The sequence below is a fragment of the Aspergillus homomorphus genome (assembly GCF_003184865.1).
Source record: "Aspergillus homomorphus CBS 101889 unplaced genomic scaffold BO97scaffold_14, whole genome shotgun sequence".
Lineage (NCBI taxonomy): Eukaryota > Fungi > Ascomycota > Eurotiomycetes > Eurotiales > Aspergillaceae > Aspergillus > Aspergillus homomorphus.
Genome location: NW_020291900.1, coordinates 128,387 through 155,814, shown reverse-complemented (window position 1 = coordinate 155,814; position 27,428 = coordinate 128,387). Strand labels below are relative to the sequence as shown.

Here is a 27,428-nt window from a genome sequence, read left to right as displayed (position 1 = left end):
TCTCCTCTTCCAACTTCGAGCCACTCGTAGCAGCAGCAGGTAGCACAACCATATCCTTAAACCCAGACGCAGCCTCCTCCACTTTCTCACTGTTTGCCTTCCGCATCGACGCAACCGACTCCCCCCGCCCCGATACCCCGTCCGAAAGCTTCATATCCGCCTCGCTACCCCTCGTAGACACCACAGACGCACTGCGTTTCGACAAACTAGCCACCATCCGTGCCAAATGCGCCTTAATGCCCGGGTCATCGCACCTAGAATGCTGCAGGAGCTCGTTCTTCAGCTCCAGAATCTGGCTGCGCAGCTGGCTGACCTCGCTCTCCAGCCGCGTGTTGGCCTGCGTCACATCCAAGCATTTGCATTCGAGTTGGCGCATGTGCTCCTTCTTCTTACGCCGGCACTTGTTGGCCGCGATCCGGTTGCGCTCCAGGAACCGCTCGCGCTTCTGCTTTTTGACTGTTTCGCGGTCGGGAGAATAGCTGCACGGATGCTGGGCCAACAAGTCGCTCGGTCGCCAGGTCGCGTGGCAGTAGCTTCCCGCGCTGCCAGCGGAGCTGCCGCTGCTGATGCTGCTGATGCTGCCGTAGCTGCGCTTTGAGTATTCGCTGATGCTGCTGCGCGGGGTGAGCTCGCGCATGGGCACGGGGCAGGAAGGGGGGCTTGCGGCGAAGGGGTGGTGGGGAGGCGTAGTGCTACCGTCAAGGAGAGCGTCTCTTAATGCGAGGTGTTGGTGAGGGTACTGGCGCATGTACGGAGGAATTGGTTGATCCGGTGAGAAGAGGTTAGACTCAATGAGGGCGTCCATGAAGGTTTGTTGGTGTTGATGTTGTTGTTGCTGCTGGAAGTTATCCAGTCCCTCTGCGGATGGGGCCGGTACCCCCGGGGTGCTGCCGCTCGTTGACCATTCTTGCATCCCGTCGAATAATGGCATCGTCAGGAAGTCGGAGGAGAGGGGGCTTTCCACGAGGAATGGCATCGGGCCTGTCCAGGCGATATCAGTTTTTAACAAGGCTCCCGATATGGAGGAGTGGTCTAAATGCTCGGGCATGGTGGGCTGGCCTGGTTTGGCTCTCTTTAGAGTCTGCCAGAGGTAATTTTTGTGGAAGGTATGTATGAAGGGGCCGCAGTTCAATGGGCTTAGATATATCGACAGGATAATGCCGCAGCAAGGTGTCAGACCGAAAAGAAAGGACCTGTGTAACTATATATGTATAGGAAAGTGACAGGAAGATTGCTTCCCGGCTCACCAATCGTCAGTATGCAGGAAGTCTATTGCCAGGTGGGACAGTGGGAAAAGTTTGATGTAGATAGGCCGATGTGTGCAGTGAGAAAACACCATACTTATCAGGGACCACGCAGACTTCCGCAACCCACGGCCTGACAATGACAATGCATGCGGGCCAGTTAGCAAGGATATCTAAGGCAGGCTCGACAGATGAAGGATTAGATGGAGGATTTCCCGGCACGGAAGGGGGGAGGTCGATCTTCGTAGGGGTCGGCTCTCATAGCAGAGGGCGGAGATTTTTGCAGTGAGGGCAGTCCAAGGAACGATGGAACAACATTTGACAGTAGAGGGTGCATAGCTCCTTGCGGCCTGATTGGCCGTGTCTATGAGCCGGAGGCTGGACCCGATGAGTCCAAAATGGGTCGAGTTGACATCTTGGACCGCGAGGCGAATGAAAAATGACGTCTCCAGTCGATCTGCTGGCTCCGCCTCATCCGCCCGGGTAGGGAGGGAGGATTCGTCTGCGGAAGTACTGTACGACTGATTTGACCACAGATGCAGCTAAGTGTCTAGAAGGATGCATTGAGTTCTGCTTCCTGACTGTACACAGTACTGAGTCTATTCATGATTTGATTCTATTGACCATATCCTAATGTAGTATTTTCTTATTGTTCGACTGCAACCAGCACCTGCATGACTAATCTACCGATGTTCTTCGCTTCGAGTCCACGGAGTTTGTTCCGCCAATAAGATTCGTCTAGCGGAACAATGATATCAATGATATCAAGAGTTTAACTTGCTATTCAACTTACTATTCATCAAAACGGTCTGTTACAGACTGAGTACCGTCTCCCCCCTTCCAACTTAAATCCACGGCCCTTCACCCATTTTTTTGTTTGGTATCCCGTTCCCGTTCCTCGACTTTATTGACCGACTTACCACAAATCAATGTAGCACAGTAATACGAGTATCGAGCGCGAAGCACGCAACAGCTAGGCGACTACCGATGGTTACATATTCTCGACTCCCTCTTCCCGTTCCCCCATTGCCTAGCTTAACTCATTGGCTCCAGGACCCCCTAAAGAACGGCCCGTTTTAGAGGCTACGAGTGCGCACAAGCCCAGCCCAACCCACCCCCCAGAGTGTGGGTCAAACCTGCATGTCGCATATAGGAGGTGGGGCAGCTGTGTGCAAGCTCAATACAGATAATTTCCTTGTAAACATGAAATAGTGTGCTTACAGAGTATCTTTTGCTCTGCTCTCTGCCTCGATGCAACCGTGGGATGTCTCAGCACTCAGGCTCATAGCTTTGGTGTAGGGTGGAGAACTTCACTAGCTGTCGACGTTTCTGGCGATAAGATGATCTCAGATGGCTGTAGCTGAAGTACAAATAACTCCCACGAGGAGAAAATCTAAAATGGGGGAGGTTGAGATCATGACTCGACGTGGTACCCTGTATGGTGTACGGGCGGTGCCTACAAAATTTTCAAAGCTTCTCGTCAACACATAGTACTTCTCCATCTATCATTGATAGCCAAATTCGGTTCGATTCCACGGAAGGATTATATAGATGAGCCTACGACTACCCCTCGCTGAGTGGGGATTACTCAATGCAGGCTGAGCGGGTCCCCCTCCTCTAGGAGGTCTTGACGGGCCACAACGCAAGCAAGGTAAACGGATTTTCATGAAGCTTGGGAAAGGATCCAGAACTCGAGTACAGAAAGGGATTTGTTGGTGGTGAAAAGGCCACGCACAGTGCACGGCAGTGGCGTCGGATTATGTATCCTTGCGAATCACCGTATTTCATATATAGGATTCGAGACTCCAGCTCACGCAATCCAGATGTCATTGCTGCAATCTTCCGCGAAAGATGATACCGGTGGCAAATGTCTTGGTGCACTCGTGCAACCTACACTGTAGTCCCCGCTGTCACATCAAGCGTGGTTACGCTTCTCTCTGTGCTGTGTAACTTCTGCAGAACTCTTAACTCATGCCCGCAGGCGTGGGAAATCTTGTTCTGCGGTCAACTAATCTCCTTGCAGAGGGTTTTTTGTTGACAGAGAGATGGAGGACCAGGACCCCAAGTTGGCCTAGATTGTCACTGCTAAATCCATTTACCTCTTGGTTTCTAAGTCCACTTACATGTACTTGTGAGACATGGATAAGTTGCAGTCAGCTATCTGGTTGGAGGGTAAGGTTCCCTGTGATTACAAGTAACTGCGGGTTTCTTGTGATACCAGTGAAAGTGATTAGACAAATGGAATCTGGATTCTAGCTGATGTATAGCCGCTTCGGCTAGATCTCCAGCTCCTCGCTGTTCCTCAAAATTCCCAGTATACAAAAGCACAAATAAAAACAAAACTATTCAAACATACAGAGACACCCTGGAGAGGAGAATATTTGGGAATGTTACTTGTAATCATGAAGATTATCCTACCAAGCGACGGAATAGAATGCGTTCGTTCGAAAGTATCTCACCACGCTATTGGCCACTCGAGAACAAAGTAACATCATTAACCCCGCACCGCTTGGTCGTAACTTTATCTCCGTTTGGATTGCCTACAACTTCAATTATCCAAGTCACCACATTTTCTACCAGAAGCTTGATATTTCATGGGAAAATGAACCTTCATACAGTCAGGCTCTATAGACTCTTGCTCCAGCTACGGACATTAGCTCCCTTGCCATTTATCCTGCCATTAATTTAGTTCAAGACACTGTCATCAAGCCAATCCGAAAAGAACAAATGCCTGTGAAGCATGCAAGCAGAGGAAATTAAAAGTGAAACGTCAAATATCCCGTCTTGAAGACATCTTATTGAGAGCACTTACAGTGTCTAGGAGAGCTTCCGTGTGATTTGATCGATGTCTGCAGACAGGCGCAGACTGTCATTTCATGGAAGAATCTGATAGACGAAGGAAGCTTGCACTGCGTCGTATCGAACAGGAATTGGATTCAGCCTACTTTTTACTTGATCAAATCAAATTGGCTAATGAAGCGAAAGATAAATCGGCTTTGACTCCAAAGATTGAATCTCAAATGCAGCAGAAGCTGCAGGTACGACACAATCGAAATAGACGACAACTTGACTTGCGCATGACCCCATCAGGGAATTATTTGTGCAACCCGGCTGCCAAAAAAATACACAAGGGCAGGCTGAGCCACATACCAGGATCTTCAAAAACGTCCCTTTTATGAACAGTCAGTCATGGAGCTATCCACTAAATTCTGTTCGAAGGTCTCTGATCACATAGCGAATTCATTAAAGGTAAACCTTTACTCTGAACATCGGGATAAAGCATTTAACATTAGTACTGGCCTCTTACATCGATATCCCATGCTTTAGAAGAGCCTCAAAGATTTCTTTCTCTTTCATCTTCTTCGTCGATGGACTCCCTCGGCGAAATTGACTTAATGTTGATGTGGACAGAGATAGGCAAAGCAGATCAACAGGATTTATAGAGAAAGGATCTAACATTGCTTGGCTCCCGAGATTTGACGCCGAAGTCGGCGGCTTAGAACGTCCCGGTACCGAACAGCACGTCAAACATGATAAAGGAAGTCTCGCTTCTCTTAATTACCACCTCGACAATTTGGTTATAGCAGAACCGAGTTATGGTGATCCCTATGCAATGCCACCAAAGCCTTGGGCTGATCAACTGCTACAAACTCACTTCTCTTCCATACATTCAACGTTTCCACTGCTACTCAAACCTTTGTTTTGCCAGCAGTACGAGAATGCCTTTCGCAGTCGCTTGTCAATCCCTCCTCAAAGCTGGCTCGTGATATTCAACCTAGTCCTTGCTATTGGAGCTAAACATTTGCAGACGCGCCATGAGCAATAGGACGAAGATCTTGATGATCATATCTTACTTTCAAAGAACACTGTACTTAATGCAAAGCATGATTCCGTTCTTGACTATGTCGAATTACAACAAGATTAAGTAAGGATGCTTTTTGTACTCTATTATCTGGGCTCCTAGCAAGATTAACCGGTAAGCTTGAATCCTCTTAATACATACTGTTTTGATTGAGCATATCTAGATCTGAATCAATTTCTAACTTAAAATAGATTATGGCAACTACTGAACTTTACTGCCCGATCTTCTATAGCTTTGGGGCTTAACTTTTGGGTTACTAATAGACACTTAGATCACGGCTCGAAAGCGTTCTGTTCCAGCCTATGGTGTTCAATTGTTAACCTGAGCAGGTATTTTGTACTGCAACAGGTCGCACGTTTTATATTGACTGGCATTGCTGCAGTATTATTACTCGTGTATCTTGGCGAAGAGGAACAACTTTCTGAGTCGGAGGCTGCCGGCTATATTCATAAAGCACAAGAGAAAGACCTTGTGTTCTTGATACATGCCAATAACTTGCAGTTGCAGGAAAGGATGAGATGATTACAATCTATGCAGCCAAACAGTTCTTTATTCTTCTTTTACTTAACTGACCTTGCTATAATTGGCCATGCAGTAATTTGCTTAGTATATAGTCTATAATCTTAATCCGGCACGGTAAGTAAAAATCAGTATTAAATCATTAAGTACCAGTAGAAGCTGAAAGTATGGAAACTGCCGACGGGAATCTCCAGCACTACAATTTAGGGTCTTTTAATACTGGCAATACTGGTCCACTCTATCTGTAATTGTCAAATACCCCATCCCTTAATCATGGTGACTGCTGGGGAGCAGATTATATATATCCGGAGTCAGCCACTGACGAGTGACTATTTGCTCCCTTAACCTTGGACCCTGCGCTGCTTAATGTATATGAAACTTCTATTGGAGACCGCCCAACCAGTTGTATTCGTGTCATGGAAGGGGACATTGGATACTCGTATTAATGCTAACTGAAATCCTTGAAATCATTTTAAAAGGGCCATCGAAGCATTATTCAGTCTTGGAACCTTCGGCCCAGCATGCTAATAGCAAGAAACTGGTATTATGTCCAGATTGTAGTTGGGCCGCGAGTAACTTCTATATAGACTCGGAAGTAATGAGTGAATTGATTTGCAAAGAACGATACCTTGAACCGCTGCGAATAACACTTTTGATTGATGGTCAATAACCAGTCATCGTGGATTATGTAATGATTGAGGGGATCCATTATCCGATAAGAGTACGGCGGACTGTAGAGACTATCCATGTGAAACAACACTTCGAGTGTAACTCGGTTCCGTGTTCTGAGTCCCCGCAGTTATGAACAATACATCAATACAACATCGATGCCACGATTAATAGATATAGCATCCCTAATTTTCGCAATCATGTCCTGACCGTCAGAAATTTGTCGAAAATGTTCGTCGTTCGCTAGCCGCTTTGGGCCTGCAGATATCTGGAAGAATATGCGGTAAATATTGATCTGTACCTTTTGCGCAATTTAAGACTGTAAATTAACTATTGTCCGCTCCTTTACATACATAGCGCGGTAGTGATCGTTGTTTGGAAACCGGATATAAAAGTATGCAGCTTTAGATAAAGTTTGAATATATCATTACTATGTGCTTACTTTCTAAGGTGCCTCATACTTGTGCTTTTTATCTTTATCTACTTGGTCTCTGAGAATGTGAGACTTGTGGTCCCTGCCGGAGTATTATTAACTATTTGAGAGCCTTTATGCGAAGACAGCTGAAGCCTAAGAGTAAATAACAGTTTTTGGGGTTGCTATACCACCGGATGAAAAAGATATGTCAGTAACAACCAGCGGCGAAGATGGGAAGGTTCAAGTTCTGATATTAAGGCTCCAGGAAAGGATGATCCTGGGCAACAATATGATAATTACGCATGTAGAATGTTCTCAGTTCTTGAAATCTAGCTTCATTGAGCTGGCTATCCGCATTCCACCGAGTATGAGTAATAGTAGTATCATTGTGTGGCCTTAAAATGCAATCATCGTCATCTAGAATTAATGACGCGACTGAAAGCGAAACCGATTCACAGAAACTAATACCAGGTGTTAAACTGAACCGTAATGATATCTTCAAAAGGTGGCTGACATCTTGAGAATTTAATTATCACCATAAGCAATAATTAAGTTGCTGTTCAGCTCACACGACTATCCGGTTTACCCGTCATGCTAGCTATCATTCATCCTTTGTAGCTGATTCGGATCGATCATGTCAGAGGCCGGCAATATGTTCCGCCAATCATTCTTCTGAGCCTCGGTGCAAACTCTTTTCCTTCCACTGTAGGCACAATGACCGCCCTTCAGGTCATGACTTCTTGGATTTTTCGACGGGAACTCCCGCTTGAGCCGATAAAAGGCTACACAACCAGAACTTCTCCTTTTTTGGTGTAAGAATTCGGAATCTAAAGCTTCTCATCTTCCCCGCTGGTTTGATACAACCATATTTTTCCCTTGCGGCGGGATGGAAATTCGAAGAATTTGCAATCAGCTTTCAGACTTTAACTACCTCCGCAAGAAGGCTCTTAAACAGTTGACAATGGTTAAGTAGAAATTACAAGTCTTATAATTATAGAGATGAGGTAAGTAAAGATTAAAAGCACAGGGTACCGAACTCTTTGTATTTCAGGGATATACTAATAAAGCCTTTAACCTTTCTCTGAAGTTGCATGCTTCTACGTTCAATTTCCGAAGAACAATTTCCATCGTGCTATACATGTGAAGGAACAAACGATAAATGATCTAAGAAGTAAAATTTTGCATAAGGTACAGATATAAATTTTCAACATTTTCTACCAGATGCCCGCAGGTTCAAAGCGGTTAGCAGATGATTAATTTGTTCGAGATGTTCCTAACGGCCAAGCTATAGTCGCAGAATTCGAGGTTGCTTTAACCGTGATCTCGGCATCGATATTGTATTAAGGTATCTACTATAATTACTGGATTTCGGATACTTTCTATGTGGAATACGCTCAATGCGCCGTCCTACATCGGTCACCCTACGGTTCGCCGTACCCCTACCGACCGATTTTTCGCCTCGCGCCATACCAACCCGGAGCGGGGTGGTTCGCGCGTTTTCGAAGTACCTCGCTTAACCGGCCGCTGCTAAAGACATGTGCAGCATATTCCGTTACATGGTTGCAGATTTTGGGATCTCAACATCCTATAAGGATGAAGAAATTAGAGTTTAACCTGGGCTTCGAGTCTCTGCATAGCTATGTAGAGGTATCACGACCATCAGCTCCACTGGTGCTGATCAGTAGTGCTTTTTTCTTAGAGCAGTTTTTCAGTCTCAAATACTTCAAAGATTAAGCTTAGTTTCGCCATGCGAAACTGCGGTAGTAATGCAAACAAACCAAGTTTGTATCTATAACAAATTCGCTTTTCACCCTTACTGCTCCATGAAAACGGATGAGGGGGATTTGCGATTTGTGAGGCTTATGACTGAAAGTCAAGTAACTTGGATCAGATGATAGTCCAACCCCCGGAATGCCTGGAGATAGATTTCTTGCTAAGCAAAGTTTGCTGGGCATGGGTTGAAAGGGGGCCGTGGAATTGTCATGATCATAGACCCGAGAAATATTGGATCCATTTGTGCCAGCTCCCCAAATGTACTCATCATAGGTTCCTGGAAGCTGATTGGTTCGTTGAACATCTCTAGCGTCGGCTGCGTAGATAAATTGGAAAATGGACTGGGAAATAAAGGCGACTCTGCGTTCCCCGAGCCTTTATCTGTCAGATTCTGGGTTCGTGCTTGATGATCGTTTTCTAAACACAGTTTCTGCTGCAAGGGTCCAATTTTCTCTTGGAATTGCTCGCCTCTGCTACAATTTGGAACGCCGAGTCGACCAAGCAAGTCGTGAGTTGATTCGTATCCATTATTATTGCGGAATAATGGTCTGTCTTGCCAGCATTCAGCTTTCAGGGCTTGCTGGTACAGCTTCTGAAGTTCGGATACTAGCCATGCTTGTTGCTTCTCGAGAATCTCAGCATACCTGCTTCCGGATGAATCAGCAACAGGCAGTTTTGAGACTTTCAATGCGATAAAAGCTCGTGGATTCGGAAAGCTCACCCTTCAGGATAATTACTTTTCTGGCCTTTCTCTCGGGCGGTGAAGGAGCAGATAGCATTCTTCGACTTGCACCGGTAGCACGGCTTGGATCCGTCACACTATATAAGTCAGTGCATCGGATCAGTACTCGTTATATTGAGCAAAAAATAGCTTACCTTAGATTTCTTCAACCTACACCAGTCGCATGCTTTAGTTGTCCTCTTGCGGGAAGTTCCGCTCGAGTCCTTTGGACATGTAGCTGAAGGTTGTTGGCCAGGTGCCATATGGTGGATGCCAATGTGTTTTCCTTGAAGCACAGGTTATGGCGACGTTCAATTTAACCTCGAGTTCCTGGTCCCATTCAAAACAAGTAAAAGTCGACTGGTACGTCGATCACGGGGTCTCGTGTTCTAAAACTCAAGAAAACTAAGTTGAACGTCTCATTAAATAGCTGGGCGGATATTGAGCTGATTTAGGATAAGACAAGGCAATTTACCCTGCGAGGACTTAGAGAATAGTAGTGAAAGAGTCGTGGCGGAGGAAATGGATTGAAGCCATAAGGACGTAGATGATTGATTCTTAGTAAGATAGATCGACGAAGAATTATGTCAGCATTAGAGCATGGACGCCAATCTCTTGACGTAAGCGTAAATAGCGAAGTGGTTTGTTAACTGTGTCAATTTTAGCTAAAAATGACGGTAATACATGTCTTATCGGACAGATCGGTGCTCGCACTGGAATGGGACACCATTCCGCACATGACTTTCTTGACACGCCATCAACAAAGGCGATGCACGAGATCTGAAGAAGTATTGAGATTGAGAAAGAAATTTCAAGGTTAATCATCTGTATAAATATTCGCTTTAACTTAGATCCCCTGTGAAGCCCACTGATCATTAACTCAATCGACCGTCACTTATACTTAGCCGCCAGCTGAAAATATGGGCGCCAGGACAAGATAAATACCGAGGATGTAAAGTTATATGCGCGTGGGTCATACATGCCCGGCAGGGAGGGAGCTAAACGCAGTCTAGGCCCACTGAGCTGTGCAGTCTCATCACCAATGGTTATATCCCCAGTGGCTCTTAATGAGTGTGGTTCGGTGAAAAAAATTTCTTGGTATTTAATGTGTGAAGAGCTGCGAGCGTAGGATGATCGTCTCACTCGCGTGCTTCCTAATAGGAGGGTCCTCTTCTCCTGATGCTCAACTAAATGACGCAGTGAATTAGCTAAGAGATACAGAGGACTTAAACGCGGACAAAAAGCGGCAAGTCCAAGAGTGAAACGGAATAGAATGACCCTAGGTAGATGCTCTAGGAATAGTCTTTAGATAATATTTCGAGATGGCAGGTAAGGCGAGCCAGCAATATAGGTTCGTTGCGGGCTTGAACCATCATTGGATAGTGCCATCTTCATGACGTGTTTTCGTGGGAAATCTGGCAGGCCACAGATTAACTTTGGATCTGAGGGGATATGGGCCTCATTCCTTCAATATCCTATTAGGAAACTATCAGTTATCTGCGCAGATTCGGATGGATAACCTCAGACTTACGTAACTCTCCGAAACTGCAAATCTGGAGGACTGATTCTTCCACAGTCAGATTAAACCATACTTCTTTCAAAACCATTATGTCATGATGAAGCTATCAAGCGATTTCTTACCTCGGAGCAACTTGAGCTCGCCGCTGATTTTTAACTTAGTTGGCATCTATAACCTCTGCGACTATTTATCCGTTGATTGGAGGGTGCAGCTGCTCCGCACTTTATCGCGCAATGTCATTGATCGGTTGAAAGTGCAGTAGCACGTCCTTGTGCATTGAGTGGTATCAGTTTTAGCACATGTCTAAGTCTCTTGTTAACTTTGCAATTATTTGAGATTATACGTGACGCCCAGATAAAACTCCTTGAATTGATCAGTGACGCGTTCTTGGCTTGCACTATTAACCATATTTGCTTCCCAACACTAACTTTTGACATACCAATATCTGATTGAAGCGTGCCTTATAGTGTGATGTAGCTTTTGCATCTGTGGTAAAAGCCTTATTGTTCAGTAGCTAAAGGTTGATTCAAGCCCATACATAACTGGATGACTAGATAATCTGACCTTAGGCTTTGACGTGAACGGTCAGAGGGAGAAAGCCGTACGAAGACGATGGCATTTAAGAAGGTGGTCATAGGAAGCTCATTTGTTCGAGTCTGACTTAAAACACTATTTTGGCGTGCTTTATTTAGTCTTATCTCTAGGTAAATAAGTAGGTGGTCGAAAAACAAGATAGATTGGATGCTAATTCTGTGGAACCCCCTAGAATCTTGGTGGCTCTCCGACGAATCCAATTGTTCATTTGGTAGAGGACGGAGTTCTACATGCTACATATCTAGTATTTCCAACAGCTTATTGACGGAGCGCTTTTCTCTTTTGATTGAGATTCTGGAACCCTCCGAGCTCTATAAGGTTGCTTAATGCTCTCTCACATTCAAACATTAGAAGCCGTGGGTGATTGTCTGCCCCGCTAAGAAATATCGAGCACGTTACATTCGTCGATGATGTACAAATCAAACTACGAACCCTACGTACGGTGTACCTCACGTTGAGCATCGCTGTTGCTGATTCACCCAGGCCAGTGAACACTTTGCCTCGCCTAGCCTCTCTAGACTGTCAGGTTCTCAATCGCAAAAATTCTATCCAGATGCCGCAGCCCTCCAGAATCAATGTTATAACGATACTGGCTATAGTATTGCCAACTTCTTACACGAGAAGTGTGAGTCGAAAGATATTTCGGTGAAACCTCGGCGAGTTCGAAGTGTTCCGAAGAACTCTGGCTGTAAATATGGTAAGTACCCTTATGCGCAATTGTCTGCGTATTTTGTTTCTAACATCCGCAGATATATCATCCGGGTCGAATCCTGAACGCTGCTGCATCATTTTTCTGCTGCGACGATATTTGAAACCAAGAAGATATACGAGGAGAAAAGAATCTATATGATTGACTCCAACCACTTCTTACAAGCAAGAAATTGCGGTAGTTGCGGATAAAGGTCTATGGTAGCTACGGGACCTTGCCTCTTAAAGAGACAAAGTAATATAGTGTGGTGGTATCAGCCATATATCAGAAGGACGGAAAGAATTCGCTATTATTTTTATGGCGTTCGTTTGGACTTGATTCTTAAGGTTATTAGGACGAGTCCAATCTCGAGATAGTACTATGCACAAGCCTGACACCGTGCCGGATAATCTAAGCGTTTGGTGGTTGCAAACATAATCGGATAGTGCTACCCAAGAATGGCATTGTTAGTTATAGGTGGATAACTCGCTGCAACAATATGAAGAGAACTTTCTCTGAGCCATTCCGAAGCTAGGCATGGACTATATCTGGAGTTTTCAAAGTATTAAGCCAGCTTAGCGAGGAAAGAGGACACACCTTATTTCTGTACAGTCACTCTTGCACCCACTATATAAGCTACTGAATGTATCTAAGCTGCCCAAGCATCAACCGACCACTTTCACGCTATAGTTTGACGTTTTGTTCCGCCAAACGACTGTTGCGTCGCTCGTATTCTTTTGATTTTCCTCTTTGCCTCGATACCTTGACTGACAATAATCCTAATTCTCCTATCTCGTTCGTGTTTCGTTTAAAATTCTACCTTATTCCTATGAAAGAACAATCCAATTAAATCAGCACCAGACATCGACTTTTTATACCAGGATAGCACTTCACCTGAAAGATATGGCTTTGGATCAATCGTTCATGTGACTGAGTCCCTCCTTCGATCTTGACTTTTTCGATGATTTCGGAGCACGAACCACATAAAAGCAGAGGAGCTGCTGCTCGAGACAGTGAGTGCAGCGCGGCCGCTGTTGATTGCACGGCACACCCCAAGCCTTGCATGCCATGCATGGGTGACTTTTCAGGGCAGGACCATTAGCGAGTAGTCCCTCAAGCCCTCTGCCAAATTCGAGCTAAGCAAATGGAGTACCTATGGTGTCAGACCTTCGTTGCGCCAATCCTGGCAGATCTTGATGAACGCTCGGTAATTGTGAACCTTGCGTGTCGGGAAACTCAGGGATGCTTTCTGAAGCCCTTGAACCACCGACCATCCACGCCTGCCAATACCATCGTGAGAAGCGTTTAAGGACGCATTCTTTTCCCATGGCTACCTCTTCTCGAGCAATGCACTTCTAAGGTTTTCTTTAGCCGTGACTTTGAACTGGTCACGAGTACCTTTGTTGCGATAAGAAAGGTATTACTGAGCCAACACTGATATTAGAAGGTGGGATGTAGAGCTGCCGATTAAATCTTATTAATAGGGACGTTTCCGGTGCAGGGGGTTTATGCGCGTGAGGCTGCAGAATCTAAATGACAGGAATAAACGGGAAGACCTGACCACCGGGCAGAGGATAATAATAATATAGCTTAGCAATACGAAGAACGGCAAGGAAACAGTCTCCCCGCTCTGCTTTATTTTTATTACATCAAATTCAGCTCAAGCACCCTTGACGTGACATCTAATGGTGCCATAAGTAGAGCACGTAGAATAGTCATCTGGTAATCTTCTTCTATCTCATCATGACGTTCATACTTCCAAAGCGGGAATTCAATTAAATAGAGTTTTAGCTATTTAACCAGTTTCCCGCAGCAGTTGTCTAGTAGTTACTTTCGTGGTTGAATTACGACCCTGCTAATAAACCACGCCGCCCCTAAAGATACGCCTTGAAATTTAGTATTACGTTATCTAACGTATCACTGGCCAGCCGAGATTGCGGGGTTATATATAAGGTTTCGTCGCTTGGAGCCACTTTTGATCATCCGTGCTCTTTCCAGGACTCCAGACTCTGTGGAACGCAAGCTACGTGTTCATTCTTGCCAGTCAAATTAGTGGTTAAAGGTTTATCTTGGTAGTGGAGTATGACCCCAAGACTACCTATACAAACTGTTCCGCAGGCAAACCTTTAATCTTGGAACAATATACACCACTTTATAATTCATATCGTTTTCATTGATCACATTTATGACCTCCTGCAGTGTTCATTCCTGAAGATCTCGGTGAAAAGGAGACAAAGAGAACAAATCCTCTGGATATCCAAATCAGTACTTGGAACAAAGTTATCTTAACTAAACACTGCAAATATCAAATTGCCGATGTAAGTTTGTTCTTTCTTGCTTCAAGTAACTATTTTACTAAAACAGATAATTAAGTGACAGAATGTCCTTGTCGCAATCGTCGCACACATGTTTATTCTGTGAGAGTATCACAAAAGGTGGTCTTTTTTGCTCGAAGGAATGTCGCAGTGCTGTCCTCAACGATTCAACATCCACGGTAAAGCCTACGACTTGCAGGAAAGAGAATAATACTGATAGTAAATGTGGATGGGAATCACTGAGACATATCTCTGGAGATTATGAGAAGGGACAGAGGTTTTCCTGCTTGGAGACAGACGAAAAGTCTCGACGCGAATTAAAGGGCTATGAAAGCTCATTTGATTGGATGAGGCTTTGGAGGAGACATGCTTTCCGTTCATAGGTGGTATTCGGTCTATTTTACCATATTTACTCAAGCAAACCATATGCTGTAAGAAGATGCAGCGCTTCATATCGGTCCTCGGGTCTAGGGACTTTCGAAGTTCGAGGTTATAGACTAGTATAGTAGAGATATCAAGGCAGTATTTATCACGCGTGGAGCATTAGATTCATTCCAGTTATGCGCTATTTATGATTGTAGAGTGCTGCAATTACCCGATTTATTTACAGCGGGACTCTTCGTCAAAGCGAGTTTACTTTCAAAGATTTTTTCATTGTGACTGGAAAGACCAATTTGAGAGGATAACACATTCACTATGGTGGTCAGATAGGATTACAACTGGGTTGTAACGCTATTTTCAGCTTTGCTTTTTCTTTTCTTTTATTGAATACGGTCGGCCAGTCTTAGACCATACTTGCGAAGAATGAGAAGATCAGATATAGCATGCACCACCACTTTTGCATAGTAGCTTGATCGTCTTTTTTAAACCCAAAAAACACCGCAGCTTTCGTCAGACTTCACGAATTTACAACGAACTTGTCCCCTTCAGTACACCACGAGTCTAACACCTTTCCCACAACTTTGTATCTTCTCGAATAATGATCAAACCATTCATCGAGTATGGTCCTCTCCAAATCACCAGATCGATATAGTCTGATCTCAAGTCTTCAATATGGTTTGAAGATAGAGCAAGTGCGCGGGATGAATCCTTTCCAGCATATTCTAGATAGATAAGAGTCGTTAATATGACCTATCTCTTGCACGACTAAGACCAGGAGAAATACTATGATAGCAACCCTGAGGAGCAAAAGCAGGGTTGTCGCTAACATCGAAAACTATCCCTTTTATTGCGAACAGCGTAGAACGGTCAGTATGCTTGCCTTGATCATATAACCTAGAGAATAATTTGATTTTGCCTGAAGTGTGGGATCATTGGCTAACCATCTGAGAGCTTCAATTCTTTAGAAATGATGGCATTGTTTTCAAGGCGTCTGAACTCTCCGGAATGGTTCGACATGATTCTGAATCACCAGCTTCACGAGTCGCTGTCATATAAACAACAAGACAGTTGATTTCACTCCAGTGGGCGATCTAGCTTCAATGCATGTCAGATAAACGAGTGAAAATAGTAATACGTATCCTTTACCTCGGCAAGAGATCAAAACTTTCTTCTCCTTCCTCACTCTAAGCATAGCTTGATCACGTTGGGAAGGGGACAGTGATTATTGTTGCTCTAGAGACGAAGCTCACCATGGCATGGACTAGAGTATCTTGGGATCTTGAAAATCAAAGTTGTGATGCCACTGGCTTTTGCAGACTGGCAACGCAAGTGTCCACTGGTCTCTTTCCGAAGCGCAGCCTTATATAATACAAGCTTGACTTTGTGGCTGGATCGTTGAGTGTACACAGGTCACACGACCCTGGTCTATGGCTCATGTGAGTCGTTCCTGATCACACGTGACGCCAAGCCATATAGTAAGCAGGGATGAACCACACGACCTTATAAATTACTGTAAAATAATCATGAATTTCATAGTTCTAGTATGTAAAGGAATTAATACCATATATCTTACTAAGTAGATAAACCCCAACTACCCTAATATAAAAAAGTATATAAGGTATTCCCCAATATATTTACCCTAATGCTAAGGCCTTCAGCCTTAAAATCCTAATGTAATTACCCTATGTAGTTACCATAATATTGTTAAATACTTGCTAAGTAGTTATTAAGTACTTTTAAGTACTTAACTACATCAGGGTAACTACATTAGGGGTGTAAGAGTATTGAAAAAGGTAGTGTGGTTCGAAATCTAGTTTTCTTATGGGTAACGCCTCGTGTGAGCATCACGTGACTGAAACCCGCTTACTAAGCCATTTCGAACCACACGAACGATTTTAATGACCCAGCTGACCTGTAACCACGATCGTTGACTTAGTTGCAGCGATTACTTGTACGGAGACTAGCATGAATTAGGATGTAGTTTACTCTACTGTCATTGGTCGGTAAGTTTCGCCGTTGGGGGCTTAGATAACTTATGTAAGGCACTCGTCGCTGTTAACTTACGTACATACCTCATGCAACCAGCGTAGGAAAAAAGCGGGGAATAAGAGAAAAAAAGTATCTTGGCCTGTAGCCGATCTGCCCCATTGTACTAGCACACTCATGCATTCCATAGTAAAGCTTTCCCATTCCATCAAATCCCAAAATAATTCGGAAAGTGATATCTTACGTACAAACCCGGCGTACATCTGCAGCTTGACTCTGTGGTGGAATGGATCAAGCCTTCCGCAAAAATCGATGGGATCAGGCATGGGCTTCTAGGCTGACCGAAGGGGCTAGTGCTTTTTGACCGTACATGCGGGGCGATTCACTGGAGAAATATGTTTTAGCTCAGACTTGTGATATTAGAAAGCCCACGGCGAGGTCAGACATACTTATTAAGAATAAGAGACTGAAGAGAGTTAGTCGAAAATCGAAGCGTAACTAATTATCTACTAAGCATTATAGGCAAGCCGACCGATAACATACAGACAATACCTTGATTTCCTGACCGACCGTCTTCTCGCGTCCTAATTGAGAGAGTAAAGATTTGTCTCTCAGTGCAGTGACGGCATCAGAGATTACTTTATACATAGGTATCTCATCAACACGGAGGAAGCAGAATTTGTCGGGCGCGCCGGTCGTTCTTTCGAATCTGCTTCGTCAGGCGGGCTTTCGTCAACAGCATTGGCGTGGTTGTCGAACCACACTTAATCTCCTAAACCGTCCTCCCGAGCACTCGGTATTTCACACATCCCTGGGACGATACCAGAACATTTGATGTTCCAAAGCAAAACACTCATAAACTTCCACATCCTTCTGACTCGTAGTAAATCAATCGAAAAATCACTGACCATATTCTTCTGATACAATACAGAAACTAAACAATCGCCGTGCTTTTCTGCCTAAGGGATGGAGGTACTGACAAACCGAATTGTAGATTGGTGGTTACGTAAAGGCACCATTCAGGGTTCTAGTCCGAGTGAGCAGTACTTGTCCGTAGGGGACATAATCTTGTTAGTGGTAGACTGGGCAGGGTCTTCTGCTTTGTGAGATCTTAAAAAAGATTAGTGGTCTGGTGAGTTTGTTTCTACTGCTGATTCTCTCTTTGCTCTGCCTCCCTTGTTCTCTCCTCAGCTTTCTTTGATTCCTCCTCGGCATTCAGAAATAGGGCCTTGTAGTCGGCTGGCTCTGACATGGCTGTAATAAGCGAATGTTTGAGAAGAGTGTCATTATTAGTAAGTGAGGGCTGGTTGAAGAATGACAACAATTGTCAACATTCTCCAAGAAAGTGGGGAAGGATAAGCGGATAAGTGATGAATCCAATGATAGCACAATGGTCTAATATTCTCCGCGCCACTAGATTCGTGCTCCGAACATAAGGCAGCGCTTTTGTGACAAGATAATCTATATGCGCTTCCAGCTAATGAGGTGAAATATAGTATGCTTATTTCAATTCTGAGTCGCGCGAAACTCAACTTGCTGATATAATAGTCTAAACAATGAGTTAACTAAAGAATATATGCAGAAATAAAGTCTCCCACAGCGAGATCGTATCGCGCGGAAACCCGGCACTGCCGGTGGACTGGCGCTGCGACCTAGAGAAATTGTACTTGAATTTTCAAACTAAAAAATGTGTTCAGTAAGATGTAAGATGCTGTACTGGAGGCGTCAGATTTATTCTCTCTTTTTGTCAAAAAATGCTTCGCTGGGGCGTATGCTGGCTTTAATACCTTGTATTTCATTCTGCAGTCCATTAGGCTGAAATCCACATAAACCAAGCAAAGGAAAAACTGGTGAGAAGCTTACTCGACTTAATCCATTCAGAAAACTTTTAGAACATCAAAACAGAACCCAGTCAGAAAAGACAAATGTGAATATACCTTTCGAATCTTACCTTCAGAGCTTCGCTTCAGAACGCGATTCGGTGCAGTCAGCTGGAAGACCTGGTACAAGATGTACTACAAGGACATTTTTCCGGCTTACAGGACACGCGACGGTTTATGCTACACGAAAATATGCTGCACGAGAAAGACGACCTCGATATCCAGAGGCAAAATTCATAGAAAAGTGGAAATCCCCGGAAGTAAACTTCTTCAATTGAGAGAGACTGCTGTTCGGTTTGACCTAACTTTTCAGCCCTACTGTTACTTAATCCGAGTATATCGGACCACTTGCCATACGAGGAAATGGTTGGAAATCTTAACGATTCTATTGGGCTGAACAAAGTCAGCTTGTGGGTCTTCAGCTATCGACTGTCGACTGCTATTGCTTCAGATTTGACCATGCCTGCCGACTCCTCCCCTCGTGCGAAGCAGACATTGCACTGTCTAACCGTCAAGCATAACAGCCAAATCTTCACATTCAACCCTGGCAGTCAATGCCGTCCCTGGCGCGACTACGTGGTAGACACCATGAATCGCCGTCGGTGATTCCTACACTCGTAGGCTTTATGGAGCACCCGCTACCCAAAACCCCGGAAATAAACTGGGACATACTAGCTGCTCAATGTGTTTCGATATGGGAGATCCTCTTCTGATCACATGATGCACATAAGTTTCGAAGTATCTGTAATAAACCAGGGCGCAACCTAGAAATAGCTAGCTATGTGAGCACATAGTAGTATATTAGTCAGTACTTAAGAACGTCTCTCGTCGCAGGCTGTTTGCTCATAGCCCAACTCAGATTCAGTATACACTTCCGTAAACCTAAGATCTCAACGCTGAACTTGGTTCGGTTCTCTGACGTGCTGATTCCCTGGTACTTGCTACCTTAACGATCCTGCTCTTTTACGAGTTTCTTTTAATATGACGGATCCTTCTCCATTGGTTTTCGCGTATCTTTTGTGCTGATTTTTATATGATATGTTTTGATCATTCAATCGCCCCGGAGAGTAATATAGGGGCAACACCTTCATCCTGAAAAGAATCGTTTCTTGGTTTTCCAAGAAGATTCTGACACAAATGCGCTTGCTAAGCGGTAACCGCCCGGCGAGGTTGAACGGGGAAGTTTTGCTGCATACTGACCTCTGAAGTTCGTGTTCTGCACAAATCCATGCGGCTAATAAAATTAAGTTAGAACCAAATGAGTTTCTGAAGAAGCCCTGAAACATGCACGCCTAACGTACCACAGAGGACAAGATCCTGCTGCATTAACTAACCAGTCATCTATACATTTCGCATGGTATCGATGGTGACAAGCAAGACTGCGTACGAGCTGGCCTTCTGTGTAATTCTCGGTGCAGATAGCACAAACCAAATCGCTGCTGCCGCATAAAGCATGCTATTGAGAATTAGGCGTGATTTTATCGTGTGAATAAGGACATTGTCGTAGAGCCACCTACCGAGCTAATCGGCTCCCTTAGTACAAGGTCTTGGTCGGGATGCTCCAAAGTAAATGTGCACCTGGGCCGGTTGGTGTTTGACCGTTGGCAGGAGATTCCTCTTTCCATATCAGGACTGCTGCTGCGTCTTCTACTGCCGGGGGATTTCTCAATCCTGTATATGGGTATTTCGTCCAAAGCTGTTCTCGATAGAGTTTTTTTTCGACTCCTTCCGTAGGTGGCCGGAGCTCTGGGACTCCTAAGATTTGAACTTGAGTCTGAAGACTGGTACCGAGCTCTTCGAGAGGATTTCAGCTTCAAAATGATGATAATTATACATATAACGACAGGTACGGCCCCTACAAAGCAGTAGCCAATGGTCCTCCCTAAAAGGAATGTCATTCGAAACTCATACTGCTGGTTATTGGAGAATTACCAGCATGAGCATTAGCTCTCTTGATGTCCATATGGTGTTTAGTGCTGAAGAATCACCTTGCATCTCGTTAAGTCTGGAATGAGAAGATTCCGGAACTAATTAACTTAGAGATTCCCTGCAGGATTTATTATGAATTCAGACATTTTTGTAGTTTTCCAGATGAAGTCATCCTTTCTTGGGGCGGGGGTGCGAAACTGTGGTTCAGAACCTATCCATAATTTGTACTAGTGGTACGCATAATAGCCAGGGTAAGAGATCCAGCTTGTGCTCGAAAAATAGGATACTCAATCTAGAGGTCAGTAATCACCTTGACGTAGTAGGTCTTCAGCCTGAGTTGTCCATGATGTAAAGGATAAAGTTTATTGGCGGGTGCCATAATTGAACCAAAGAACCTGCAGTTTAGCAAACACCTTATGTCATAACAGCTTCTGCTTAGCTGGCAATGATATCAGTATGACTCCGAGCATTAAAACGAACACTTTTCCGAGCAGGGTATGGCGTTGTGTTTGGAGAAACATACTGCTCTTTCCCTCTAACCATAGAGGTATTGCACAGGAACGTGATGACACTCTTATTTAAATCTATCACAGGCTTGCGCCTCTGAGAAATAAGAACTAACTGGCCCGCGATGGAGAGCCTACGTCAATGCACTGAAAAAACCCGAGTTCTAGGACTGAGACAGCCTCCTCACTGCTTGTCCTATACCACAGTCCTAGAACAGCTCTCATCTGACGCAGATGACCCGCTCACAAGCCTTGAGGCCCACTCACGTCTGGACATTTATGGACAAATCCGTCTGGAGGAAGGCGAAGGTATCTCGATTGGAAAAATACTTCTGCGGCAAATTGCGAACGCGATGATGCTTGTGAGTTGAATATGGGCTTTTCGTGTTTGCTGTTTCTTCAACTTTTCTCGGCTTACCTTCTTTCCTTTTTGCTTCTATCATTCCTTATGTTCGCAGAATTCAGTTCCGCTGAAGAACGAAGCTCAGAAATGCATCATTCTGACACTATTTGCTGGCAGGTATCGATACTAGCGATGGCCGTCAGCTTTGGCATTCAATCTTGGATCGAGGGTGGTGTTATTGCTGGCATTATTGGATTGAATATTGTCGTTGGCTTTTTCCGGGAGTACGCGGCGGAGAAGACGATGGCGTCTCTGCGATCGTTGACAACGCCTAGCGGGACAGTATCTAGGGACGGTCATACAGTCATCATCCCTGCCATTGAAATCGTCCCTGGAGACATTGTTGATGTGAAGACAGGAGAAATCATTCCGGCTGATTTGAGTGGCGGCTGTTGCTTGCTGTGGCCTGAAGTACTAGAGATAGAATCCGCGCTAAGTCATATCGAGCAGACTAATCGAGGTTCTCAATTTTGAGACAAACGAGGCCCTCTTGACGGGTGAACCTCTGCCTGTTCAGAAAGACGCCGAGGCAACGTTTGAAGAGGATATAGGGCCCGGCGATCGCCTGAATATCGCATATAGCTCGAGCACTGTGACTAGAGGGAAAGCTAGGGGCATTGCTATTGCAACAGGTATGGACACAGAAATCGGAAAGATTGCTCCCGCTTTGCGTGCCAGTGAGCGAAAACGCCGACCAGTGAAGACTGGACCTTGTGGCGAGACAAAGAGGAGATGGCAGGTTCAAGCATGGACCTTAACTATTACTGATACAACAGGCCGCTTTCTCGGGCTGAATGTTGGAACCTCTCTGCAGAAGAAGTTATCGAGGCTTGCAGTGGTCTTGTTCGGTATCGCCGTTATATTTGCTATTGTGGTTATGAGTGCAAATTATTGGAGGAATAATAATGAGGTGATTCTTTACGCTGTTGCAACAGGGCTTAGCATGATTCCCGCCTGCCTTGTGGTTGTACTCACTATCACCATGGCAGTTGGGACAAAACGAATGGTGCAGCGCCATGTCATTGTCCGAAAACTAAGCTCACTCGAGGCACTCGGAGCGATAGCAAATATATGCTCTGATAAAACAGGTACATTAACCCAAGGCAAAATGATTGTGAAAAAAGCGTGGGTAGCCTCGCGCGGGACTTTTACTGTTGAGGGCGCTAGTGATCCTTTCAATCCAACACTGGGAGAGACCAGTTTCCAGGGATTAGCTCCAAGGAGCGTATGAGAGGAGCAGAAGCCCACAGGGACGAAAAGGCCTAACGAGCTGCTGACCGACAATAAAGAGCTCAAGGAATACCTCGATGTTTGCTCATTGGCGAATTTGTCACACGTCTTCAAGAAGAAGCATGAAGGCGACGAGGTTGAGGAGAACAGTGGGTGGCATGCCCGGGGCGAGCCAACCGAGATTGCCATTCAAGTCTTTGCCTCTAGATTCTCCTGGGATCGCGATCGCCTGACAAAGAGCGAAGACGCAAAGCGGTCGCAAAAGTTAGAGTTTCCTTTTGACTCTGATATCAAGCGAATGGCTGTTGTATACAAAAATAAAGCGGAGAGGAAGCTTGTAGCATTCAGCAAAGGCGCTGTTGAGCGCATTCTGGAGAGATGCTCCGAAATTGTCGTTGAACAAAATTCTCCACCGAGCACCTTAGACGACGAGCATCGTGAATGGATCATGGATAATATGGAAGCCCTAACAAAGATGGACCTTCGTGTCCTTGCCCTTGCGAAGAGAGACGCTGTACCAGATACAGAGGGCCAAGCGCAGGTTGAAGCAGACCTTTGTTTCCTAGGTTTGGTCGGTATCTACGACCCGCCCAGACCAGAATCTGCCAGAGCCGTGGAGATATGTCACCATGCTGGGATATCAGTGCACATGTTAACAGGCGACCATCCTGGAACTGCAGAAGAAATTGCGCGGCAGGTGGGTATACTACCCAACTTTCAGCAAGTCGCAGGGGATGTCGCAGGGGCTATGATTTTCACCGGCAACCGATTTGATAGGTTGTCTGACGAGGAAGTTGATGCCCTTCCTCTTTTACCTCGAGTTATCGCCCGCTGTGCGCCGCAGACTAAAGTCAAGATGATTAACGCATTCCACAGGCGCGGGAGCTTTGTTGCAATGACAGGAGATGGTGTGGATGACACTCCATCTCTGAAAATTGCGGATGTGGGAATTGCTATGGGACTGACTGGTTCGGATGTGGCCAAAGATGCTTCGGATATAGTGTTGACTGATGATAATTTTGCCTCCATTCTGAATGCTATTGAGAAAGGTCGTCGAATCTTCGACAACATTCAACGTTTTGTGCTTCACCTCTTATCAGAGAATGTCGCGCAGGCGTGTACGCTACTGGTTGGCCTCGCGTTTAAGGATGAGAGTGGCCAGTCAGTCTTTCTTTCCACTATCACCAGTAGAGATTCTTTGGATCATCATGATTACCTCTGGCCTGCCAGACATGGGACTTGGAATGGAAATCGCAACTCTGGATATAATGGACCGGCCTCCACAAAGCGTGAGTAGCATTGCATGGGACCAAGCTCGTCGGCATAAATAACATCCTATGTCACAGAAGAAAGGTATTTTCACGTGGGAAGTCGTTGTGGATATTGTTGTTTATGGCACTTGGATGGCTGCGCTGTGTCTCTCGTCGTTCTCACTAGTGATATGGGGCTTCGGCGACGGCGACTTGGGCCTGAACTGCAATAGAGATTCCAATCCCCAGTGCAAACCTGTGTTTCGTGCACGCGCAACGACATTTGTCTCACTTACCTGGTTTGCATTATTCCTTGCATGGGAAATGGTTGACATGCGCCGTTCATTCTTCCGCATGCATTCCGAAAGGAAACGGTATCTCACTCAATGGATAATCGATGTATGGCGGAATAAATTTTGGTTTTGGGCTATCATAGCAGGTTTTGTTTTGGTATTTCCTGTTCTATACATCCCTGTTATCGACCATGATGTCTTCAAGCACTCTGGTATATCATGGGAGTGGGGAATAGTTGGCGTGGAGATTGTTTTATTCTTCGCCGGCGTGGAAAGCTGGAAGTGGGCCAAACGAATGTTTTTCCGGGGTATCAGGAGAAACCACCAAGAAGGCTCTGCAGAGATAGTCTAATGCACCATAGATCTACCTCCTTACGACAAAGTCGGATCCGGTTGACTACATGGCTGTATTGCTGAAAGCCGAGGAGGTAGGAAAGAAAGCCGAGAAAGAACGGAGGCAAGAGGAGATACTGAGAGAGCAAGCAGAGAAACGGAATTATTAAACTACCTTCGAAGAATTTATTCAATAGTGTCATGATCTTCTTCCGAAGCCTCTGAAACTAAAGATGCCGCCTAGTCTACCATTGGCAAATTCTACAACCTACTGGCAAGCACTTGCCACTACGACTCAAAAATTACAACGTTCTCGAAGAATATAATGAGATGGTCTGGGATATAGCATAAAACCTTGAAGTGTACCGATGAAAAGGTCGCGCGACTGGCTCCTGAAAATGACAACTTATCGAATCTCAAACTAGTCTTCAAGGATGGAAGAGAAGTGACCAAACAATTGTGAAGATGCTAGATCATATATCGGATTTCTTACCAATCTAGAATCGGTGCTTCAAGAAATTTTCTCGAATACTCAAAATGGAGTCACAGATGCCTTCGAAGCGCAACTACTTACTCGGCAGGCCTTAGATGGAAACCGCAGTAGTTTCTCAGAAATTATAGGTCTCCTCGGATGGAGATCTTGGCGTTGTCGGCCGAGCGCGGTTAAGATCTCTTATCTTGAGTGGGGCCTCCAGAAACGAAGATGAAAGCTTCAATTGCAGGAAGATAACAAGATATCGAAGCAGTGCCTTGACGTAGCAAGGTAGCAGCCGGAGTGTCTCGCCAAAAAGTGTTTAAAATTGGCGAGGTCATCGCAGATGGTGATAGCGATCAACTGGTGGTTACGACATTAGCAGATCTATTTGAAATCGACAAAGCGATATCCAAGGACAATTCAGCGCAGCTAGTGGGCTCAATGTCAAGAGGAAGCACTTCGAAAGTTGATAGAGAATAGGTACAAGAGTCTATTCGGAGCTCTACCTGCGATTTATCTCCTGCACATTCCCAATCTATCTACCAACATTGGGAGTAAAGAAAATGGAAGTGTCTTCCGATTTCGTAAGGGTTCTGACAATAACGAATTGGAGTTGGAACAGCGGTGCCAACAAGCGAGACTTCTTGCAAATGAAATAAGAAAACGCAATGGAAAGACAGATTATAGATAGGATAGCCGTTTGAAAGGAACTTGAGTTGGCAATTGATTGGTGACGTGATTGATGAGATCTTGAAAGTTCCTGATGCATGTTAATTAATAATATCATTTGCTATCATCCATACAAGTTAGAATGGCTCTCATAGTATGTTGGTCAGGTCAGATTACATACTCAAAGTTATAATATTGTTCACTCTTGATTCTCATTATCCTTGTTCAACTCAATTTCTGACTGCAGGCGCGCCACACACTCCTCAAATGAGGAATACTGTGACAAAATAACGTTCAAGTGGCAGAATATCTCCTTTTGTCCAGACTTTATGACAGAGAGTAAGTGTGCAAGAAGAGCTTTGTATTGATGTACAGTCTTCTCTGCATGTTCAAGAGCAAGTTATCTGCGCCTGTCCTTGTATAGCTCAAACAAACATTTTGACTAGGAATATATTACGCTTCACAAGTTGGAGAACTAACATTCTAATCAGTTATTAGCTTTGAAAGAGAATTTTAGTGGAAGATAGTTATCTTCCTGTCACGGCAAAATCTACAAGCCATAGTCCGACGTTTTGTCATGTTTGGTTTTCTGTCAAGGTCAATTCGAGGTTGGACTGAGACAGTAGGTACGGGCTGCAATTTTGGAAACAGTAGCCGTGAAGTCATTTTCATTAACCTTATTAGGTGTAGCTTGTAGCTTGTTAAGTGCCACAGTTGTTGTTGACAATTATTGGAAGTTCTAAGCGTGAGATCTAAAAATTGGAATGAAGGCATACTGAGAATGAAATAGACACTAAGAATTGAAAAAGTAGCAAGATACTGGTTTTATAAATGATGAAAATCTAGCTTTACAGCTTTATAAATGCTGCAAGCTTGCTCTGTTGTTTGTTATAGCAAACAAATTCAGAATTCGATCCTTGACTCCGCAGTGGCATCAACGATTAACATCTTAAGATAGTGATTATGATGATTAACAGCTGAGCTCCTGCATTGTCATCTTCAACTTTGAGTTTTAGGCATGCTGGCTTGAAAACCTCTCGGATATTCTCTTGATTAAATGATTGCAAGACTTAGGTGGGCTGTTAGTTAAAAGTATGATATATGGCTTTTGTTTTGTATGTTTGTTTCATTTATGCTTAGCTTACATGTTCAACGTGCACAGCAGTCCTCTCACACGGCTGCTTGTTTGGCCCCCTCTGCGTTGGGTTGAAGATAATAAGATGACGTGTCATCTATACCTGATATGTATAATGTTGAAGTTCTTTTGTGGGTGCAATTTTATATCAGACCAATTCTTTTTGTTTATCGAGAACTAAGTGGATATTAAGGTTTCAACTTGGGGATTGCCTGACCCGTCGTGCGACCGAGGTGATCGCTCACCCTCCCTTAAAGCGCACTCACCCTGACTCACCCCCGGTCGCGCGATCGTAAAGCGGCCTCACCCGCTAGCTCACCCGGACGGCACCCACCCGCCTTCTGGCCGCGTTCAAGCCACACGCCGGGAGGTTAGTAGTTGGGTGGGTGACCACCAGCGAATCCCTTCTGTTGTATGTTTTTGCCCCTGATACCCCTTTTGAACCGGGCAGTTCTGGCTAGATACACTCATCGACTTGGCAAGCAGGCTGAGCGGATCGTTGATCCGACACGAGGAGTCACAGTTAGGCTGAAAGCCCTATTATCATCTGCCGAAATGTGGGGATAGATGAAGCTTTCTTCAGGGACCCGTGATTCTTCTGCCGGCTCTCCGCGCCCAGTTGAGATCTTCGCAGCGCCA

At 44.8% G+C, this 27,428-nt stretch overlaps 5 protein-coding genes across 5 annotated transcripts; 1 reads left to right on the top strand and 4 right to left on the bottom strand.

Annotated features, from left to right (window-relative positions):
- Positions 1-1,540, bottom strand: BO97DRAFT_405009 (bZIP transcription factor; the record flags this gene model as incomplete). Its single annotated transcript, XM_025695085.1, has 3 exons — positions 1,478-1,540; positions 617-1,400; positions 1-583 (listed from the first exon to the last, which is right to left on the bottom strand). Coding segments are annotated over exons 2-3 (1,015 nt in total), but the record flags the coding sequence as incomplete, so codon positions are not given.
- A 7,101-nt stretch (positions 1,541-8,641) lies between these two features.
- On the bottom strand, positions 8,642-9,466 carry BO97DRAFT_388844 (Zn(II)2Cys6 transcription factor domain-containing protein; the record flags this gene model as incomplete). The annotated part of the gene is made up of 3 exons (XM_025693674.1): positions 8,642-9,126; positions 9,204-9,301; positions 9,359-9,466. 3 exons carry the CDS (start codon positions 9,464-9,466, stop codon positions 8,643-8,645), a joined length of 690 nt encoding a protein of 229 aa, XP_025552252.1.
- Positions 9,467-15,184: 5,718 nt separating this feature from the next.
- BO97DRAFT_43746 (uncharacterized protein) lies at positions 15,185-16,074 on the bottom strand. The gene is made up of 4 exons (XM_025697849.1): positions 15,951-16,074; positions 15,642-15,795; positions 15,485-15,541; positions 15,185-15,422 (listed from the first exon to the last, which is right to left on the bottom strand). Exons 2-4 carry the CDS (start codon positions 15,715-15,717, stop codon positions 15,262-15,264), a joined length of 294 nt encoding a protein of 97 aa, XP_025552251.1. The 5' UTR covers positions 15,718-15,795; positions 15,951-16,074; the 3' UTR covers positions 15,185-15,261.
- A 3,735-nt stretch (positions 16,075-19,809) lies between these two features.
- Positions 19,810-20,529, bottom strand: BO97DRAFT_433829 (uncharacterized protein; the record flags this gene model as incomplete). Its single annotated transcript, XM_025697633.1, has 3 exons — positions 19,810-20,002; positions 20,064-20,448; positions 20,499-20,529. 3 exons carry the CDS (start codon positions 20,527-20,529, stop codon positions 19,810-19,812), a joined length of 609 nt encoding a protein of 202 aa, XP_025552250.1.
- A 597-nt stretch (positions 20,530-21,126) lies between these two features.
- On the top strand, positions 21,127-24,529 carry BO97DRAFT_433828 (potassium/sodium eff; the record flags this gene model as incomplete). The annotated part of the gene is made up of 9 exons (XM_025697632.1): positions 21,127-21,363; positions 21,522-21,786; positions 21,842-22,117; positions 22,151-22,278; positions 22,315-22,603; positions 22,655-22,713; positions 22,750-23,788; positions 23,823-23,923; positions 23,981-24,529. 9 exons carry the CDS (start codon positions 21,127-21,129, stop codon positions 24,527-24,529), a joined length of 2,943 nt encoding a protein of 980 aa, XP_025552249.1.
- Positions 24,530-27,428: the final 2,899 nt, after the last annotated feature.

Excerpts from the sequence above, each read along its gene's own strand:
- BO97DRAFT_43746 (XM_025697849.1), bottom strand. The coding sequence starts at position 15,717 with ATGTCGAACCATTCCGGAGAGTTCAGACGCCTTGAAAACAATGCCATC. Across the intron at positions 15,542-15,641 it reads AGAATTGAAGCTCTCAGATG|GGATAGTTTTCGATGTTAGC; the intron begins GTTAGCCAATGA and ends TCGCAATAAAAG. Across the intron at positions 15,423-15,484 it reads TCCTCAGGGTTGCTATCATA|AATATGCTGGAAAGGATTCA; the intron begins GTATTTCTCCTG and ends TTATCTATCTAG.